Below are 16,790 nucleotides of genomic sequence, written 5' to 3'. Positions count from 1 at the left end.
CCCCATCCCCTCTCCCCCTTCCCGTGCACCTCCCACAGCTACCAGGGATTAAAGCAGGCTCACCTGGGTGGGATTGAGGCCTTGAACCCTTAACGAGGGGGCGGACTGGGGCGTTCCTTCCCCTACTAAAGAGGAGGGCAAGGGGGCACAAGAGCCCTGTGCGGTTACTTGGTTACTCGTTAGGTAAAGGCTGCACCCAAGAGTGGCTGCCTCAGAAGCCTTGCCATGTCGTTCCAGAGTACCGTGAGCCTGTCCCTGGACAGTCCCACCCGTGTCATTTGCGTGCTGGGCACGGAGCTCACCTTGGACATCAGTGGGTGAGGCTTGGGAGCATCTGAAGGGGTACCTGTGCGGGGTAGTCTGGGTAGAGTCCTTGTACCCAGGAATCTAAGGTTAGTTTAGTTCTCTCCACTGAACTGGCTAGTCTCCAGGAATCTGGTTTGATCTCCGGGGGCCATGCAGTCCCACTAGGATGCTGACTTAATGCTTTTTTCTGCCTCTTGTTTCTAAAAGGCCCCCTTAACTTTAGGTGTGGCCATGAGGAGTAAGCAAGGGGACGTTTTCTTTGTAGTTCTTGCATTTTCTCGCTCCCTGCATGGGAGCTGGGGCCCCGAATATAAAAGGAAGACTCGACCGCTTGTGAGGCATTGGTGGGAGAGTGAAGCTGGGGCTGGAAATCTTCAGAGAATGAATGGCGGTTTCCAGGGTAGGGATGGTAAGAGAAAATCTGAAGACATTAGGAGCCCCCACATTTTACTGACCAGCAGGCCACATCATCAACCCCGGAAGACAAAGATTGGAGGGCTTTGCATCCTCGGTCAGTGCATCCCTGAGCCTCTAATGCGCGTTGTCTCTGGCAAAGCAGGTGTGCACCCGAGAACTGCGAGTCCTTCACCATCCGTGGCTCTCCCAGGATCCTGATCCACATCTCCAGCTCAGTCATTACTGGGAAGGGGGAGGCCATGGTCTGGCGACCAATGGCCCGGCCCATGGAGGCACTGGTGAGGATGGTGTCACCCAGCCCCGCTGTGGATGAGGACAAGGTGAGCCAGGGAGGGGAGAAGGGTAACCGTACCTACCCAGGTGATCCCAGTGTGGAAACTGGCAAGCCTAGCTGAAGCCCATTGGTAACAGGTCAGCTGCAGCTGGCCGTGTCCAGGTCCTCTGGAAGAGCAGTCATTGCTCTTAACCTCTGAGCCAACTCTCCAACCCCATCAGTGAGACACTCTTTAAGGTCCTCAGTGGTTCGAGGTCCTTGGGTCAGCTCGGCAGTGGGTCAATGGAAATTTATGTGCTCGAGCACAAAGCCAAGGTCAAACGTTTAGACGCTGTCCATGACTCTGGCACTGGGCTCCTGCTCTTGGCCCTTACAGATTCTCCACGTTGTCTCCACAGGTGCTGGTCTCCTACTACTGTCCCGACAAGGAGTCCCCCACAGCCACAGCTGTGCTGTACCTCACCGGCATTGGTGAGTCTTGCTCCCTCTAGGAGCTGAAGCTGATCCAGCCTTCGGGAGAGCAGGGCAGGTGGTGTCAAGCTAGGCAGAGACTGCTGTGTGTAAAATGCCCCCCCCCCGTTGGACCCGAAGCATCCACAGATGTGTTCCTTCGGTTTAGTACCTCTTCCTTCCTTAATTTCCTGAGGATAAAAGCATCCAGAATCGGCATGCGTTATCTGCCCCCTTCCTCACTCTCATCGCTGACAGGTCTGGTCCAAAGTCCTCTCACTATGGATCCCTTAGCAATTGATTGATCTAAGAAGGCCTTACACTCCACATGGGTGATCAGGCCCGGGGGGGGGGGGTGGCATCAGATGCCCCTGGACGGTTGTAACTGGGTTACAGGTGGTTGTGAGATGCCTGATGGATGCTGGGTACTGAACTTGGCTCCTCAGAAGCAGTAGCATCTCTTCACAGCTGAGCCATCTCTCCAGCTCCATCTTGCAGCTGCTGTGTAAGAGCCTGTGATCACTGTGTCTCTCTGCCTTGACCGGATGGTATTAAACACACCTGTTATCGTTCCCGATACACGTCACCTGAAACATATCAAGCTCGCTCCTTGATCCTTCCCAAGGTCCTTTGCAGAGCCCTTCACCCCTAGCCGGCCACCAAATTATACCAGGCTCGTGTCACTCAAGCCTCTGTAGACTCCCAACCCTGTCTCTACCCAGGCAGCCCCATAGGTACTTGGGTATTGACTTCCCAACATAGCTTCTTAATGTGTCTAACTTAGTGGATCCTAAGCAAAAACTGATTTTTCTCTACCCTGCCCCAAGCCTATTTTTAAATTCCGTGTAGGTTTTGTCCATGCGCATCCAATGGTATAGTTGGCCCTTGGAGGCCAGCAGGGCGCTGAGCATCTCAAACTCTGGAGTTGGCGGGTAGTTGTGAGCTTCCGGTGGGCGCTGGGAATTGAAGTAGGGGCTTCTGCACGAGCAGCAAGTGCTCTCAGCTGCATCTGTCTGAGGCTAGTAGCTTCCCCCATTACAGCAGACACAGCTCCAGCCTGGGTGTTCAGGCTTGGTGGTGCCTTGGTGGCGCCCTTCATCTTCTCAGATTCCACTCAGTCTAACACTTACACCAGAGCTTCTGGGCCGCATCAGCAGTCCAGGTGTGAGGCCTTCTCCTTCCCTTTCAGAGATCTCCCTGGAGGCAGACATCTACCGAGATGGACAGCTGGACATGCCAAGTGACAAGCAGGCTAAGGTGAGGCTTACCTGGTCAAGGGAGCAAGGCAGGACCCAAGGGAAGCCATCCCTGACCTCTAGGCCCATTTTTATCTGACCTCCAGGGTGTCTTTAATTTTCACTGCTATACGAGTCAAGGTTAATAAGATCGACTTCTGAATTACTAAAAGACAGCCAGGTGTGGTAGGATGTTTTTCCAGCATCCACAAAATAGAAGCAGAGAGATCAGGCACTGAAGGCCATTCCCAGATAACACAGGGAAATTCCAAGCTAGCCTGGAATTTCTGCCTCGAAATGAACCGGCCAGATGTGGTGATAAGCACCTGCCTGTCATCCTAGTATTGGGATGGCAAAGGCAGGATGATGGGTTTTGGATGCCCTTCAAGACCTTTGTCTCAAGACAAAACCAAAATAGCCAGGTATGCAGGGGGCATTGGCCTGGTTATATAGCCGGCGATAGCAGAGTTAGCGCTCTCCCCTGCTGGATCTCGAGGGAACACATCTCTTGCAGCATGCCTCTGTCCCTGCATTCCTGAAACCTGGTGGCCACTTGTAACCTGTATTTAGTTTTTACTCACCCAGTAGCCACGGGTCATCGTTCTCAAGCTGCCCCCTGGGTCTCCAGGGACGGTCGGGGCCAAACTCTGCAAATGAGAAGCACGGGGTTTGCTTGTCTCTTTCCTGCCTCGATGTTCCTGTCTATTGCAGAAAAGATGGGTGTGGGGCCAGAATGGCTGGGGAGCTATCCTGCTGGTGAATTTAAATTCTGGGAACACGGGCGAGCCTGATGACCAGTCCAGTGATCAGGAGGTCTCCAAAGGTACATCTTCCATGTCCCCCACCTCTATGGAGCTTTGGGCATTCCTCGGTACACATACAGGCCACAGCTGATTCCTCAAGGCTTGGCTGTCTTTTCTCCATAGGTTGGTGTAGTGCCTCGTAGGAGAGCATTTGCTTAACATGTACAAAGGCCCTGGGAGACATTATTGACATACCAAAGGGTTTTATGCCTTGAAGCTGTGTAATGACAGGCCATATGGTTTCATACAAAGATGTGTGTATAGCTTTTAAAATAATTATTCATGGGCTGAAGAGATGGCTCAGCATTTAAGAGCACTGACTACTCTTCCAGAGGACCTGGGTTCAATTCCCAGCAACCACATGACAGTCCACAACTGTCTGTAGTTCCATTTCCTAGGGGCTCCGACACCCTCACACAGGCATGCAGGAAGACAAAATACCAATACATATAGAATTTAAAACTTTTTTTTAAATTCAAACTGGTCATCATGGTACACTCCTTTAATCCCAGCACTCAGGAGGCAGAGGCAGGCGGATCTCTGTGAGTTCAAGGCCAGCCTGGTCTACAAGAGCTAGTTCCAGGACAGGCTCTAAAGCCACAGAGAGAACCTGTCTCGAAAAACCAAAAAAGTATTCATACATGTATGTGTCTACATGAGTTTATATGCACCACATATGTGCTGGAGACCTTGAAGTCAGTGGACAGCAGATCTCCTGGAACTAGAATTTACAATTGGTTGTAAGCCACCTGAAATGGATGCTAGGAGCTAAACCCAGGTCCTCTGGAAGAGCAGCACATGCTCTTAGCCACTGTGCCATCTCTTCAGCTCTTCTGTAGGTGTTTTTTTTTTTTTTTAAGATTTATTATGTTTATGTATACACTGTTCTGCCTGAACAGTCAGAAGAGGGCACCAGATACCATTACAGATGGTTGTGAGCCACAATGTGGTTCCTGGGAATTGAGCTCGGATCCTCTGGAAGAACAGCCAGGGCTCTTAACCGCTGAGCCATCTCTCCAGCTCTTTTGCATGTGTTTTGAGAAAGCCTTTGTATAGCCGTGAACTTTAGTTATTGTGTGTCTACCTCCCGAGGGAATGTGTGCTTCACCACACCGTTTATATGTAGTGCTAAGGACTGGACCCCCCAGGGCTTTGTGCATGGCAAACACTCTTAGCAGCTGAGCCATATCCTTTGTCCTATGAAGAGATCATTTTTTTAAATAAGATTATTAGGTATACAGTGTTCTGCCTACATGTCTGTATGAACATTCGAAGAGGGCACCAGATCTCATTACAGATGGTTGTGAGCTACCATTGTGGTTGCTGGGAATTGAACTCTGGACCTCTGGAAGAGCAGCCTGAGCACTTAAGCCCTGAGCCATCTCTCCAGCCCTGAGGAGGCTGAAATCAAACACCAACTCATTATTTCCTGGCTGTGAACGAGCCTCATTTTGCCATCTGGGGGGTAGAGATGAGAAATTGACTTCACAAGGTGGTAAGAATCCTTGATCCCATAAAAGGGATGTGGGAACCTCTCTCCAGTGAGTAGGAGCCTTCAGGCTGGGGACCCAAGAGCATCCCAGGGGCCAGAGGATCTTGGATAAGCCTTAAAGTCAGACATGAGAGCTCACCTGTCATCCCAGCACCTGGGAGACTGAGGCAGGGGAATCACAGAGTTCAGCCATGCTGGACTACTAAACAAGACCCGATGCAATTTCTACCCCTATCTCTGCTGCTTACTTTCTTATCCCCGGAGCCTGGTCTGAGCCTGTGTTCATCCTTTTGCCCAGAAATACAGAACCTGTCTCAGATGACCCTGTCTGTGGAGGGTCCTGCCTCTGTCCTTAAGGACTACTGGCTGATCCTCCATACCTCCAAGGAAGAGGCAAGCAAGGCAAGAGTCTACCTGCACCAGAGTAAGTCCCAACCCTACTCCACCTTGGCATGCTGGTCAACTGGTGGCCCTATACCGCCTCTAAGAGGGTGCCCAGAATCTAGAGTTGCAAGTCACAGGCCAGATCTATGTTACAGGGGCTGTCTGGCTGCTATCTTTACCAGATAATTTACACATTCTACCGTGGGTTAGCCATCCCGTCCTGTCTACCGTGGGTTAGCCATTCTGTCCCGTCCTGTCTACCGTGAGTTAGCCATCCCATGGTAGACGAGGAATGCACTGTGTGCCTGGTGACCGCAGAGGTCCACGAGACTGTGAGATTCTTTGAAACTGGAGTTAGATGGTTGTGAGCCTGCCACATGGGTGCTGGGAAGCTGTGGCTTCTGGAAGGAGCTGGCTAGTGCTCTTAACCACTGAGGCATCTCTAGTCTGGAACCAACTTCTTAACCCCAGACCCTCTCTATAGAAAGTCTCTAGGATCCAGTGGCTCAGAAGCCAGAGTGGCAGTCGTCATGGTACATCCATGTGGGGATAGCACCCAATCCCCTGCTCACTCCCCAGGAGACAAGTAGTGTGTGCTGCTTGCTGTGCAGATTGATTGAAAGCCTGGGGAAAGGGACCAAGTGGAGGGGTGGGGTTGGGGAAGGGTGCTAGTTTTAACTTCCCATAACTGGCCTGGATTAACAGCTCTAGGAGCGGTGAGAAGAATCTGGTAGTCAGTGACACCAGGGAGAAGCTCGTTAGCTCAGCTGATGGACAGTTTCCAATGGGAATGACAATTGGAGTCTAGCTACTATTATAAAGACAGCCTGATATGTGGCCATCTACCTTCAGGGTCTCTTCTAGTTATTCTAAAACTGAACTAGGTTTGGTGGTGGGGGCAGGGCACCAAAACTCTAGGTCTCTCCAGAAATCATCCATCTATCTGTTCGTCATGTGGCTTGCCAATATGCCTGTGGGGTTGCCAAGCCCGTCTTTGCATACTGAGTGCCTCACCTTTAGGGACTCCTACAGTTCTTCCCAAACGTCGGATTTGTGAGTTCAAGGATGCAACTACCTACGTGGTTCAAGTTGGACACCCGAGAATGGGTTCTCTAGCGCAGTTCTGACTCCTAGCGTGTCTGTGGAGGCCTTCAAAAAACATTGGTGCAGAGGCTGGGGTGGTAACTTGGGTTGGTAAAACCTTTGTAATCAGGAATTGCCTGAGTTCAGTTGTCAGCACACATGTAAACCTAGGTGAGGCGTGGCTTGCCCCTGAAACCCCACAGCTGCGGGAGGTAGACGGCGGAATCCTTGGGCCTTTCTGGCCAGCCACTCTTGTTGAATTAGTAAGCTTCTGGTTCACTGAAGGAGACTTTGCCTCAGAAACAGTTATTGAGGACACCTCTGTCAACCTCTGGCTCCACATGCATGCCCGTACCCATGCGAACGCATACAGTATGATGATGGTGCATGAAGTGACTCATGACAGTCCTGACGGTCCCGGAGCCCTCAGCTTTGATGTTACGCTTGCCCACCTGGACTGGCGATAGCAACTAGACATCTCTCATAGCCACTCGTCCCCTTTTCTCTCCTAGAAGACACCTATAAGCTGGTAATAGGACCCAACAGGCCTGTCCATGTCCTGGCTCCCTTTGAGAACGGAGGGAAAGAGACCTTCTACATAGAAGCCCTGGAGTTCCCATCCACCAGCTTTACAGGCCTGATTTCCTTCTCCGTGTCTTTAGTGGAACTGTCTCATGACCAGGTATGCCGCCAGGTCAGCAAGGATCCCTTGGGCTCGGAGGAAGAGAGCCACAGTGCTAGGCAGGACACCCAGGAATGTGGCTCTCGGCACAGCTGGCGGATGTTACAGAAAGCTGTGCAAGGCAGTGGGCTCCAGGGATGGGTGGAAAGATGAACAGCTGCGGACCCAGGGATAGAAGGGGCAGATGGAGCCGGGTTGCCATGGAGACCTGTCATTATGTTGCAGTTAATCCCAGATATCCCACTATACAAAGATACAGTAGTGTTCCGGGTGGCTCCTTACATCTTCACTCCCAGCACCCAGATGCCGCTTGAGATTTACCTGTGCAGGTAAGAGGCCACCTGGGGAGGGTGTGTCACTAGCATCCTCTCCACCCCCAACGCTGGACTAGAATCCCAACTAGGACACTTCCCAATTGTGACTTCCTGGTACAGCCAGCTCTTGAGGGTCCAGTTGTTAAATTGGATGTCTTGACATCACCTTCAAATGTCACTCGATGCCCAAGGAAAGAATGTCCACTGTGGATCCACAAGTATTCATGCCTTGAATGAAAACACTAAAACCCCAAGTTTTTGGGCTGGAGAGATGGCTCAGAGGTTAAGAGCACTGGCTGCTCTTCTAGAGGTCCTGAGTTCAGTTCCCAGCAACCACATGATGGCTCACAAACATTTGTAATGAGATCTGGTGCCCTCTTCTGGCCTGCAGGGATACATGTTAGCAGAACACTGCATACATAAATAAATACTTAAAAAAACAAGTTTTTCCAAGTGTGGTGGGATGCAGACCTAGAACCCCAACACTCGGGTGTCAGAGGCAGGCCAGTCTAGTCTACAGAGCAAGCTCCAGAACACTGTAGTCATGGCGCCCCATCTCAGAAAATCAACCCAGGCGTCTAGATGTCCCCATATCCCTATGCCCCACAAATCAATGATGTCATTGGTCATCCATCGTTTCTGGCAGCCCTGTTGGAGCTACAGTCGTCCAGTGGTTTGAGCAGAGGAGCCCACACAAGGGAAATAAAGTGTGTGCGTGCAGAGGGGATCCAAAGGTGTGAACAGTGTGAACAGGGTTGGAATATCACCAGTGGCCAGCATGGTCTAGGCAGAAAAAGTCCAAGCTATGCTGAAGTAGGGACAGGGACAGTTGCTCCATTCACCTTGAGGGCAGAATGTGGCCCTCTCCCTTGCCTTCCCCCTGGGACAGGGAGTATGATGGTTTCAAGGACCTTGAGGAAATCCTAGTGGGCTTCTCTCTTGTGGCAGGGAGATGCAGATACAGGGCTTTGTGGATACAGTGACCAGGCTGAGTGAGAAGAGCAGCGTGCAGGTGGCATCTGTCTACGAGGACCCCAACCGCCAGGGCAGGTGGCTCCAGGTAACTTGACCCCACCTGGGGTGCCCTAGCTATGGAGGAGGGGCAGGGAGGCTTGGCACATGCCACAAGATGACCTTAACCGTCAGACAGCAAACCACTGCAGCTCGTCAAGGATAGGCCTAGAGTTCAGCCCCCTCTTCAGATGCTAAGCTTGTTTCAAGATCAATTTGAGACCTTGGTTGCAAGGGTTGGAGCTGGGCTGCGAGTCCGGCCTTGTGCCTGGCCTAACAGCAGGACCAGAGCTCGCTCAGCTTTGGTTCTGGAAAATCTTGCCCCAAGCACATCTGCACACTTACCAGAGGCTGGCGTGCCACCAGGGGCTAGAGATGAATTAAGAACGGGTACCCTCGGGCTGGGCGGTGGTGGTGCACGCCTTTAATCCCAGCACTCGGGAAGCAGAGGCAAGCAGATCTCTGTGAGTTCGAGGCCAGCCTGGTCTACAAGAGCTAGTTCCGGGACAGGCACCAAAGCTACAGAGAAACCCTGTCTTGAAAAACCAAAAAAAAAGTACCCTCCAGCCAGGCCCAAGCTCTAAGTGCTGAGAAAAAGAGAAGGGAACAGACAGGACAGCCTTAAGCCGGTCACTTAGGTAGCTGAGGAAACCTTCAGGTGGGTTATAAGCCAGGTGCTGTTGTGGCTGTGATGGGGGTGCAGGGCACCAGCTCTTCGGGTGGCCGTGCCATTAACATGGAGGTCACAATGTGAGATGTACTTGGGGGAATGAGGCGTGATCAGGGGCAGGGAAGGGTTGCACCATGGAATAAGAGACCCTTCCAGCAAAGTAAAGAAGCAAACTCAAAGCAAGGCAGGGGTGACACTTTAAAGGTACAGCCGAATTGAAAGGTCAGTGCAGGCTGGGTGGTGGTGGCACACTCCTTCAATCCCAGCACTTGGGAGGCAGAGGCAGGCGGATCTGAGTTCGAGGCCAGCCTGGTCTACAAAGTGAATTCCAGGGCAGCTAGGGCTGTTGTACAGAGAAACCCTGTCTCGGGAAAAGGAGAGAGGAGGCTAGGGATTGTAGCTCAGAGGAGAGTCCAAATTCAGTTCCCAGCATCCTGTAAACTGGGGTGTGAGGTGGTTGCATACCTCTAATCCCAGCACTTGGAGACAAGGCAGGGAGGATCAGGAATTCAAAGCCAGTTCTCTGCCACATAGAACTTTAAAGGTGACATGAGATGCTGTCCCAAAAGACACCTCTCCCCCATCAACGCACACACCAAAAAACGAGTCGCTTGGCTGAGATGCAGGAAACCCTGTTGGCGGGGTGTCTGACTAGAAGGGCATAGGGCAAGTCAGATCATGGCGAATGCCTGCAGGTGCCAGAAACAATTGATTTGTAAGTAGAACTTGACAAGACCTGTCACTGGGATGGGATTGGAGGTTCTCGGTCTCAAGCTGGAAGGTGAAATGTGTTGGGTGGTGAAGCCTCCGGGAAGGTTCTGAGAGCTGAGCAGGAGCTGACCAGGAAGTTTCCCTCTGGCTGCCCCCAGAGAATAGGGTAGCAGAAGAGGAAGCAGCTGAAGAAAGTTCATCTTCATCTTTGTCTTGTCCAGGATGAGATGGCTTTCTGCTACACTCAGGCTCCCCACAAGACAGTGTCCTTGGTTCTTGACACCCCTCGGGTTTCCAAGCTGGACGAATTCCCCATGAAATACTCACTGGTGAGGGTGCTGGGTTATGTTCCATTCTAGTGAACTCCTCAGGGTCTAGTGCTGAGCTGGGATGGGGTGTGGGGGGTGGGGTTCCAGGAGGCCTCTGGGGGAAAGATGTGCATAGATCTGACAGGAGACGGGACCTACATCCAGTGCTTCCTGTATAACTCTCCTTTCCCTACCGGCCCCCCTCCTAGAGCCCTGGTATTGGCTATCTGATGCACCAAACCGAGGACCATGGAGTGGGCAGCCTGGATTCTATCGGGAACCTGATGGTGTCCCCACCGGTCAAGGCTCAAGGCAAAGACTACCCGCTAGGCAGGGTCCTCATTGGTGGCAGCTTTTACCCCAGGTGAGCTGGGAGGCCAGCTGGCAGGTGACCAGCTGTCTTAAGGGGAAAAGGCCATCACCCTGGTCCCAGTAATTCTTAGTCCCCCCTCAGCAGGCCCGCTCTGCATTCTTTTTGAGACTTCAGGGTACTTGAGCCTTTGGTTTGTGGTAAGATTGGGGTTAGAAAAATCAAGTTTGGGGGCGGGGCTAGAGACGTGGCAGTTTGGGGTGCTTGCATAGCAAGCAGGAGGTCCTAGGTTCAGATTTTTCCTTGATTCATGTCTTTATGGATTTGAGGCCAGCCTGAGTGCTGTTTCAGAGTAAAAACTACCCAAAAATGTCTTTGATTTTCCTGGCTTTAAATCCAACTCGGCTACTGACCCCAAACACATGACTTTTTCTTCTTTCTTTCTTTTTCTTTTTCTTTTTTTTTTTTTTTGAGACAGGGTTGTTTCTCTGTAACCATCCTGTCATGGAACTCTCTTTGTAGACCAGGCTGGCCTCAAACTCAGATCCATCTGTCTTTGCTTTCCAAGTGCTGGGATTAAAGGCATGCACCACCACCCCGTGACTTAGACATGTCTTTTACAAACATGGGTTTGGGCTGGTGGTATTAACCCTAAAACCAGGAGATCATGTAGTCTAGGGCTCAGTTAGGATTTGGACTTGAGCTAGGTCACAGTAAGGGCTACCACAAGCACACACCCCTCCCTAAATTGTGTGTTTGAGAACCATGTACACACGTTCCACTCAGGACAACCTGTAGGTAGTCAGTTCTCTGTGTGGGTCCTAGGGAGTCAATCCAGGTCCCCAGGCTTGACAAGAAGTGCTTTTATCTTCTGAACCAGTTTATTGGCCCAGAGTAAGGAATTTTTTTTTAAAGCCGCCCTACCTACCCAGTGGCAAAAGCAGTCCATAGCCCGGAGGTGGCCTGATTCTCAGTGGATGGTGGGCAGCTGCCCTGAGCCGCACCATCTCAAACACTGTTTCTATCCTCCAGCCCCGAGGGCCGGAACATGAGCAAGACCCTGCGAGACTTTGTGTGTGCCCAGCAGGTGCAGGCCCCCGTGGAGCTCTTCTCAGACTGGCTAATGACAGGCCACGTGGATGAGTTCATGTGCTTTGTCCCTGTGAAGGATAAAAGTGGTGACGGGAAGGTTTGTGTTGGGGGCCGGAGAGGGGTACATCTGCTGAGCCGAGGGACCCCCACAGTGGGTGACCCTCATCTCCCTTCCCAGGGTTTCCGTCTCCTGCTGGCCAGCCCCAGTGCCTGCTATGAGCTCTTTGAACAGAAGAAGGAGGAAGGCTTTGGGGACTTGACCCTATTTGAGGAAGTCAGAACAGAGCAGCTCCTCTCTAATGGTAAAGTGACTTCTCTTCACCTAGGAACTTTTTTTTTGCGGCAAGGTTTCTCTGTATACCCCGACAGTCCTGGAACTTCAAATCTGTAGACCAGGCTAGCCTCAAACTCGCATCCACCTGTCTCTGCCTCCTGAGTGCTGGGATTGAAAGCATGAGCCACCGCCACCTGGCCACCCTAGTACCTTTCAGAGTAGTCCTCAACCTGTGGGTTAAATGACCCTTCCCAGGAGTCCTCTGACATGCAAGATATCTGATTTACATTATGATTCCTAATAGTAGCAAAATGACAGTTATAAAATAGCAAAATAATTTGTGGTTGGGGTCACCAGGACACGAGCTGTATTAAAGGATCGCAGCATTAGGAAGGTTGAGGACCACTGACCTAGGGTCTTTGTCATTCTTGGTGGAGAGGGCACAGGAAATCCTAAGAGATGGTGGGATGGCCATTGTTGGAACATACCACACCAGGAGGGGGCACTCTACTATCCAGGCAGACCCGAGATTCTGGGCCACAGTAAAGTGACTCCATTCACCCAAATTGATGCTATATGACCTCCATGAGGGGCCACAGGGCTTGGTGGCATTGACACTTCCAGCTCTCCCTTAAGGGAACCGACAAAGGTGTGCCCCAGGCCATCTTCTGACCTCAATGTGTGAGGGGAACGCAAAGGGACTGACTTCTCCAATAAAGAGGTGGGGGCATCAGGACATTTTCTCGGCCTGAATTAGAGACTCGGGGTACTACCCCTCTCCTGAGTAACGTTCTGTGGTAGGGTCCAGGGACACCTTGTCACAGGGTGAGAGGTCATGTGTCACCTCTGGGCTGGAACCTGAGGGAATGGAGTTCGGGCCTCCTGGTATACACGTGTGTGGGGGGAGTGAGCACACAGAGGGTTGAGGTGCCCTGAGTTGAGGCGGGGCTGATGACTCCACACTAACACACTCTGAGCTTGCTTCCCCTCGAACTAGTGGCAGTAAATCCTGCCTGAGTTTTCTGGTGCTGTGTATCTTAGTTGGCATCAGATGTAAGATACTAGACCCAGGTGTAGTACCTGAGGCTGAGGATGCCCCACGGGCTGGGTCATGCTGGGCATTAATCTGTCCCTGCCCGGTCTTTCTTTCCACAGGGAGGGAGGCCAAAACCATCTCCCAAATCCTGGCTGATCAGAACTTGCGAAAGCAGAACGAATATGTAGAGGTAAAAGCCTGGGGTGCAGGATTGTCCTCAAGGTGCTGGCACTGCAGGGCTTGAGGGGAGGCCATGATGCTCCTGGGGGGGTACAGGCAACTGCAGGTCCAGATATAGACTTCGGGGGTGCAGTGGGGTGCTCTGTTCACTAGGTCCTTACTACTCAGACCAAGAACATACTATGCCACGGTGCACTGGTGCTGTGGCTTCTGGAGAACCAGTGAGGACCAACTGTCCTCGCAGGGTGGGTACCAGATGGACCTAGGACAGGTGGCTTGATCTTATTTCAAGCTGAAGTTGGATACCAAGGGTGTTGGCATCAGCAGGGATGTGCCCAAGGGGAGGGTGTGTTGAGTAGGCAGGAGTGGCTGCTTAGATCTGAGGGAAGGACCTGAAGAGTTCTGTATGCGTCCCACAACTCCCCCTGTGCTCCCGTGCTCCCAACCCTGCTCACCTGCAGGAGGCTTTGACACTAGTGGCCACCCAGCAAAGATGAGTTGAGGGACCCTGGCCTTTTCTGAATTCTCAATTCACTTTATGCTATACTACGTGTTAGGGAAAGGCTCGGGTGGCCGACAGGGTTCCTGGCTCACAGGATTTGAGCCAGATAGAAGCTGCTCTAAGGCCTCCTCTGGATCTGTGTGGCATCAAGCAGAGATCCTTCCTGATGATGCTTACGTTCCTGCTGTTTTCCCTGCCTTCCCTGTGCTGCAGAAATGCATTAGCCTGAACCGCACCCTCCTAAAGAAGGAACTGGGCCTGGTGGAGAAGGACATCATTACCATCCCACAGCTCTTCTGCCTGGAGCTGCTGACCAACGTCCCCTCCAACCAGCAGACCACAAAACTCTTTGCGAGGCCATTCTTCCCTGACATGGTGAGGGCTGCTGGGCATGGCTGTTCAAACACAGCCCGTGCTGCTGGTGCCTTGGTGGCCATGGTGCTGGATTGTATCAGATGGTTATCGCCTGAAATGAGAGTGTGGTGTAGCCCCCAGATTCACGTGCCTTGTACCAAAGCTGCTATGCGTGGGTTAAGAAAGAAGGATATCAAGGAACAAAGCTAAAAACTCTGGATTACTGGAGTCCCTGGAGTCATAAAGCTGCCTGGGAATAGGGTTCACAGACAGGGTCAGAGCAACAAATCCAGAGGCAAATAGGTAAGCCCATCAAGGTTAGGGGCTAGTCAGAGGGAATTCTGTGTTTTTCAGAGAAACATTGGCAGGCACTGGACAACTAAGCAAAAGTAGATTGATTTCACTGAGATTTGTTAGAGATGCCCTCATGGACACAGGTTTAAGTTTGGTCAACCCTAAGAGGGATGTGTGGTTTTTCCCTATATCAAAATCTATGCCCCTGGGCTGGAGAGATGGCTCAGAGGTTAAGACCATTGCCTGCTCTGGTGAACCAGAGGTCCTGAGTTCAATTCCCAGCAACCACATGGTGGCTCACAACCATCTCTAATGGGGTCTTGTGCCCTCTTCTGGCCTGCGGGCATACACACAGACAGAATATTGTATACATAATAAATAAAATCTATGCCCTTCCCACTCACCCACCCACACCCCAGAAGAGGTAGGGATAGCTTTTATTTCTGGGTCCTGGCCCTGCCTGACCCTAGTTCTATCTTAACAGCTGCAGATGGTTGTATTGGACAAGAATCTAGGAATCCCCAAGCCTTTTGGGCCCAAAATCATGGGCACCTGTTGCCTGGAACAGAGAGTCTGCGACTTACTGGAGCCCCTGGGTCTCAAGTGCACCTTCATTGAAGACTTGGACTGCTACCTGACCAACATTGGAGATGATCGTGCCTGCATTATTATCCGCCGGGTGCCGTTTGCCTTCAAGTGGTGGAAGATGAGCCCCTAAGCCCTGGGTCCCAAAGCTGCCAGATATCCCCCACACCCCCGAGTGAATGGGTCTTTACCATACATAAAGCAGTTAATAAAGCAGTAATGGCGTATGATTCCTGGTGCAGTAGGTTGAAGGGAAGGAGAAGCTGGAGAGTTAGGGTAGGGCCCCTCGGATCTACCAGCTGTAGATCCTGGAGGGAAAGGGAAATGTGGAGAGGGATCTTTAGATAATAACTGCAGAGCAAGTAAAACAGGTTCTGGATGCAGCTTCAGAAGCTGCCTGCATTTGGAGGAGAGGCCTGGGCTGCTAAGGGAGCTTGCCCCAGTTGGGCTGGATGCGGCCCCTAGTCACCGCACACTGGGGAGGACTCAGGCTGGCGAGAAGACCCTAGAATGAGGCCAGTGCTAAGACTTGTCTGGCTGGGAAGATAATCCCCAAACCTGACTGCTCTGAACATAAAGCCCCCCATGGTACATCTACAACTTGGGACTCTATTGCCCAACTTGAGGGTGGTGTGGATGAGAAAACTGAGGGCTGATAATCCTGTCCCCCCTAAAGCTTTTTTTTTTTTTTTTTTGCCCAGCCCAGCCTTGAACTCCCTACATAGCAAAAATGACCTTGAGGGCTGACGATGATAGCTCAGAAGGTAAACCTCAAGTTTGGTCCCTAGGACCTACACAGCGGAACAATGGATTTCCAACTTCAAGCATGTAGGCAACCCTCATCCTCCTGCCTCCTTCCTACCCAAGTGCTGGCCTGCGTGTAACTATGGTTAACAGCAGGAATGGGGCCAGGCGGTGGTGCACACATCTTTAATTCCAGCACTCGGGATCCCTGAGTTCGAGGCTAGCTCCAGGATAGCCAGGGCTGCTACAGAGTAACCCTGTCTCGCACTCCCCCTATTTGGTTTGTAACAGTGCTCTGGAGTGTTGCACAAGCTCTCTGCAGCGAAATGACGGGCCTAGCACCACTTCTTAGGTGCACCGAGGGACTCCTGCTTTCCCGGAGACGGCTAGGGAGGAGCTGGAGGTGTGTGGGTTAGAGCACTGGCTGCTCTTCCAGGGGACCCAGTCTCAGCACCCACATGGCGACTGATGACTGTAATTCTAGTTCCAGGGGCTCCGTCTTTTGGCCTCTGAGGCACTTGCTACATGGCACACGATGCACACACACATGAAGGCAAAACACGTAAAATTTTAAGCTTAGCTTACTGTCATGCTTGCTCTGCCCGCCTCTGCTGACCTGGCTCCTAAACCGAGTCTGGGCTCTGCAGCCGTTGTCCCTGACTAGTGCCTGGACAAGGCTGCTCCTTAGAACTCTCCCACACTGTAGTCACCGGGAACCAGGGTCCCTAATGGGGCAAGGGTGTGATGGCAGGTCATCTGGGGTCCCTTTGTCCTTGTCCCAAGGAGCTCCAGTAACATGAGGCTTCTCCACCAGCCGTCAGCACAGACCGGGCCTGGTCAGGGTAAGGTCTCCAGCTCTGCAGCGAGCTTCCCAGAGGCCGTTACTGAAGGGGTGTGGGGGCGGATGACTACAGCCTTTCAGCAGAGGCTCCCTGTGACCAAGTGAGTCACGTGACTACACCTCATTTCCTCAACCTCAAGACTGCTGGTGTGTGTTGCAGGAAATGACAGCCAGGATGTGCAGTAGCCCTCAGGGACCTCGGTTCAAGCTCAGTTCCTGTGGTGGGAGACAAAAGGCTGACCTCAGCGCCCCCTGGTGGATAACTGGTCAAACTGAAGCAGCCAGATAGCCTTAGAAATCTTGTTCTTAATGTGGGGTTCCCTTCTCATAGACCCCACAGGACTGGGGTGGATAAAACTTTGCTGAGACTGCTTGCTCATCTAGGTTTGATTCCCAGCACCAAAACCTAAAGGCCGCGTCGAAAACATCTTAGGTCAA

At 51.9% G+C, this 16,790-nt stretch overlaps 1 protein-coding gene across 2 annotated transcripts; it reads left to right on the top strand.

The window, feature by feature from the left end:
• Positions 1-225: 225 nt before the first annotated feature.
• Padi6 (peptidyl arginine deiminase 6) lies at positions 226-14,900 on the top strand. Of its 2 annotated transcripts, XM_075946171.1 has the most exons (17): positions 226-317; positions 866-1,043; positions 1,396-1,468; positions 2,637-2,704; positions 3,394-3,505; positions 5,276-5,393; positions 5,872-5,888; positions 6,960-7,126; positions 7,352-7,455; positions 8,389-8,500; positions 10,054-10,161; positions 10,350-10,504; positions 11,483-11,639; positions 11,721-11,844; positions 12,972-13,042; positions 13,748-13,909; positions 14,667-14,900. In XM_075946171.1, the coding sequence occupies exons 1-17, from the start codon at positions 226-228 to the stop codon at positions 14,898-14,900; spliced, it is 2,052 nt and encodes a 683-aa protein (XP_075802286.1). The 2 variants fall into 2 exon arrangements, with proteins under 2 accessions (XP_075802286.1, XP_075802287.1); XM_075946172.1 differs by lacking the exon at positions 5,872-5,888 and having other exon boundaries at positions 5,276-5,401; positions 6,957-7,126.
• Positions 14,901-16,790: the final 1,890 nt, after the last annotated feature.

Source organism: Microtus pennsylvanicus, chromosome 13, assembly GCF_037038515.1.
Source record: "Microtus pennsylvanicus isolate mMicPen1 chromosome 13, mMicPen1.hap1, whole genome shotgun sequence".
Taxonomy (NCBI): Eukaryota; Metazoa; Chordata; class Mammalia; order Rodentia; family Cricetidae; genus Microtus; species Microtus pennsylvanicus.
Note: the sequence above shows the minus strand (reverse complement) of the source record. Positions and strands in the feature narration are given on the sequence as shown.